This window comes from Epinephelus moara, chromosome 2, assembly GCF_006386435.1.
Source record: "Epinephelus moara isolate mb chromosome 2, YSFRI_EMoa_1.0, whole genome shotgun sequence".
NCBI lineage: Eukaryota > Metazoa > Chordata > Actinopteri > Perciformes > Serranidae > Epinephelus > Epinephelus moara.
In genome coordinates, this window is record NC_065507.1 from 29,733,535 (window position 1) to 29,738,210 (window position 4,676).

Below are 4,676 nucleotides of genomic sequence, written 5' to 3' on the forward strand. Positions count from 1 at the left end.
TTTCATGTTCATTGGTCAGTCTGAACTGGTAATAATGGCCGAGCCCTCCGCCTCAAACATTTGGTCGAGTTTCCCTTTTTTTCACAAATCCAAGGTGGCAACCCTATATGCATTACCTGTGTTTTCATCTGTGTCCATCCAGATGTCTCATCCTGAATCCTCCTGTACGACCTCACATGACATAGAAAACCCTTTTGTGGGTGAGAATGGAAGAACCGAGGATGGCTCTGCTGACAGAGAGGCTAGCAGCCCAAACGGAAGTGTGAAGGAGCGTGTCTTAAAGGAGGTAGGATTCACCAGCTCCGCATTCATTGGTCCAGCATTTCCTCCAAACTCATCCACAATCAAGTCTGACTTTGAAGACACACTGAGCGAGTTTTACAAAGAGCTTGAGAAGATTGATACACCCGATGGTGCTGAGGATAACCCAGGGAAACAAAATGCAAGTGTTGTTCAATCACCTCCCAAAACATCTACCAGCAAAGAGACTCAGGATGTGAGCGAGGAGAAAATTGTTCACGCAAGCAAATCTGCAGAAACAGATGGCTACCAGAAAAGCAGTGGGCAGAAACAGTCATCCTGGTCACACTGGTATCAAAATGAACCATACTGCCCAAGAAGACCGAGGCCAGCTGCTCCTACTCAAAATCAGTGGCATTGTCCTCAAACACCAAACAGACCACCAGACCCAAGATTTAACAGACCCCCATTCCATCACCCGCCGCCCCCATCTGCATTCCCAAATCCACAAAACCCACCACCACATGTGAATCAAAACTCGAGCAGTTCAGGCACGACAAACCAATATAAAGAGGAGTCGCATTTTCCAACATTTTCTAGGTTCCCGCCTCCGAATGTATGCAGTCCCCCCTCTCAGGGCTTCTATGGAGATCCTCCACATCACTTCAGCAGGGAAGAGCAGGGTCATAGCCACAATATACACTCAAATAATGTAAATGTTGGGTGCTCCAGAGCTGGAAAAGAAGAATGGTGTCAGTTTGGTGAAGATAATGACAGGCTCCAGAGATTTGATTCAGAAAGTGAATCATGGGAGCATCACAGACGACCCACTGATAACAGTAATGCCTACCATTCTTCCTTGGTGCTGATCTTGATGAGGGGATTACCAGGATCTGGGAAGTCAACATTGGCCAGGTATGTCTTTGTGTGATGTTGTGTCTCATTAATTAGTGCATTGTCACTTTAAAGGAGTCTAAAACTCAATTTCTGTTCTGCCTGTATTTATTATTTACATTGTACATTTCTGCCCCATCTCTCACACAGGGAGCTGCTCTCCACTGGTCCCAGTGGGCTAATACTGAGCACTGATGACTACTTTGCTCACAGAGACGGCTACCGCTATGAAGCAGGGCTTCTGGGAGCAGCACATGAATGGAACCAGAAGAGAGGTATTGTCTCCTTAAATGCTCACATGGCTTAAATGGTTCGTAAAAGTTATCTCTATGTCAAGAAGAGTTTTCATCGCATCGTTACAAAGGCATTTCTTTCAAACTTCAATCACTCTTTGCTGTGTTCTCTTAACATTAAAGGTATTTTCAGACATATTTAAAGAGTAATTACAGTGGTCTTTGGTTAAAGTCGAAAAATTGCTAGTTCTGTGTCTCTGCCTGTTGGAAAAATGTCATCTCCACCCACACAATCTAACATTAGGTGCCCTTTTAGCTAATAAAGTGGATGCATTATGAAAGCAACATGTTCTCTTAGATGTATGACAGTTTAGAAAATGTGGTTTGATGAGATTTTTATTTTTGGCCAGAAATTATTTCAATTTTTGTGTGTGTGTGTGTGTGTGTGTGTGTGTGTGTGTTTAATTCTCTTTCAGCTAAAGACGCTATGCATGATGGTCGATCTCCCATCATTATTGATAATACAAACCTTCAGTCTTGGGAAATGAAGCCATATGTCGAAATGGTGGGTATGGGCTTTTACATATAAGTGAGTGCTTAATCATGGTGTACCACACCACCCTCCTAGACCCTAATCAAATTTCAAACTTTCCTAACAGGCCTTGAAGAGAGGATACAGAGTGGACTTTTGTGAACCAGACACACACTGGAAGTTTGATCCTTATGAGCTGGAGAAGTATGATTTCCTAATTGTTATATTGTATTTACATGCCAGTACAGACATATAGAAACTGACATTACCACACTGTACTGTTTCCCCTCCAGGAGGAACAAGCACGGTGTTCCACAGGACAAGATCACACAGATGATGGATCGTTTTTCATTTCCCATATCTGTAGACATTGTCATGAGGTCACAAGAGCCGCCTCACATAAACCAGAGACGTCGACCAGACCAGCCACAGATGATGAGGAGAAAACAGGATTTCCATTAGTTTTTCACAGAAATTTAACAAGCCAAATGAAGAACCACACTTTTGTAATGTTGTTAATATTGTTGCCTGCTCTTTTTACAGTATTTTTTAAATTAATTATTTTGTTTGCTGTAAATTTATATAAAGAAAGAAGAAATCTTTTTCTGAAGAAGTTTTCATAGTTAAATAAAGTTAAATTTGCACAAATAACATCTTTTCTAGGAATGAAAATCTGAATTATTTTTGCATTTTGTGTTTAATGACTGGTATTTCACACTCGTCCTTTTGCAGTTTGTCTGTTTTCTACAACATTATATATGCAACAACATGAAAAACCAAAAGGTTGCCCTCATCGGCTTCATGTTGTTTTCCTTTCTTTGGTTAGTTGCTAAAATAGTTTTTCAGTGTGTTCAGATTTGCTGAAATCAGTAGTGCAACTGCTGTAATTTACTATTCCAATGGGACTGTGTCAGTTCTTTAATTCAAAGGATAAGTTAACACATTTTCAAGTCCGTCATAAACAATACTCAGGTGTGCCTGAAAGAAGTTTGGCTTGCTCTAATCATTCCTCCTGTTCATACTAGACATTAAGAGTTCCATTTCTGACGGGGGACAACATCCACAGCCGTCATTTTGTGCAATAAATGTATTTCAACGTTTATCTGAAGCTTATATGAGGCTGCAGCAGTCAATTTGTCAAATCAAATTAGACGAATCAAATGAATATCCTAAATATAAAAAAGAAACTAGCTGCTTTAACTCAAAAAGCTAGTGTTCAGCCTGCCATAACATTTTAAGTTAAATGAATTTGAGAAGACATGTTTGGCTAATTTTGTAATTATTCAAAACAGATAAACTTTTGCAGTCAAACTTGATTATTTATTCAGTTGTATTTAAATCCGTATAATTTGCTTTATTTATTTGGAATCATTGCAAAATTACCTCGGCTTGTCTTCTTAAATTCAGTCAACTTCAAATTCTAAGGCCGCCTGGACATTGTCTTATTAAGTGAAAGCAGCTAGTTTCTTTTTACAGTGTTCCAAACTAACAGTATTTTTAATGTAACATTCACTCCTGAAAGTCAAAGAGAAGCAGTGGTAAATATATCAGTTTTACAAAATATTTATTCACTGTTGAATCTTGGTAAACATTTCTCACAAGACCTGTGAAAGCAGAGTAACCCCACGACACCTGCATTAAGTTACTGTGGAAAATGAATGCACTGAGGCCTTATCACAGTAAAAGCTCAACAGCAGGATAGCAATGAGTGTGAAGAGGTTTGTGGAGGCCTATCCCATTTCCCAATGTGTAACTGCTCTATTACCCTCCTAGGCTCAACTCATTGAGTCCTAGTCCCACCCACAGGACATGCAAGCGGAGGAGTCATGGCAACATGGATTGAACAAAATGAGACATCCTTGCTTCAGAGCCATCATCTTAAAGTGATGTCAGTTGTCGTGGGGCACGGCCACATCAGCTGTCCATTGTTTTGTTACAGCCTACTGCTGTATTCATGATCTCTGTCTGAGCATATTTACTTTTAATTCAATTAGCAATGAGGCAAAGTGTGACAAGAGTGTGGAATGTCACACTTTTTTTATTTCACACATGCATGCACACACGCATTCTCAGCAGGTGTGTGAAATAATAAATAGGCCTACGTGTTGCCATTTGACCAAAACAGAAGAAGTTTAAATGTTAATTTATTTAAAGCCAGCCACAGTACTTTAGTGTAATATGTTAACATATCACCACTGAGTAGTAAGATTGAGTTTATTTAATATGGCTGCGATCACTGCAGAAGCATTAAAGAGAGATGCTGCTTCTCACATTGCATGGAGGGTTTCATCCCAAGTCCAGCACCCTGAGACTGTACACTAAGCAGAATGAGGGAGACCGAGGACTTGTGAGCATCAGAGCCACTGTCCAGGACGATACAACCAAGATCCAGGGATACATCAGGAAGATGGCCCCTAAAGATGAGCTGCTGAGTGAATACCTCAGGCAGCAGAAACCCGAGAATGCAGAACAGGAGGATGAACCATCATGGAAGGACAAGCCCCTGCACGGCATGTACTACCGACAGATTGAAGAAGTGGCTGACATTAAGAAATCCTACCAGTGGCTGGAAAAGGCTGGACTGAAAGACAGCACAGAAGCACTAACCATGGCAACACAGGAATAGGCACTTATTACAAGATCAATAGAAGCAGAGGTCTATCACAGCAGACAGGTACAGGGTGTGCAAAGATGCTCCTGAGACAGTTCAGCACATAATCACAGGGTGTAAGATGCAGGCAGGGACAGCATACGTGGAACGCCATAAGCAAGTGGCG

General features: G+C 41.0%; 1 protein-coding gene across 1 annotated transcript in view; it reads left to right on the forward strand.

Moving 5' to 3' along the window:
• Positions 1-2,550, forward strand: part of n4bp2l2 (NEDD4 binding protein 2-like 2) — a 4,139-nt gene extending 1,589 nt beyond the window's left edge. The window contains exons 2-6 of the mRNA XM_050065165.1: positions 143-1,155; positions 1,285-1,409; positions 1,844-1,932; positions 2,027-2,103; positions 2,193-2,550. Coding sequence (XP_049921122.1) covers positions 143-1,155; positions 1,285-1,409; positions 1,844-1,932; positions 2,027-2,103; positions 2,193-2,361 — 1,473 coding nt within the window. The 3' untranslated portion in view covers positions 2,362-2,550. The remainder of the gene's footprint in view (positions 1-142; positions 1,156-1,284; positions 1,410-1,843; positions 1,933-2,026; positions 2,104-2,192) is intronic.
• The last annotated feature ends 2,126 nt before the right edge of the window (positions 2,551-4,676 follow it).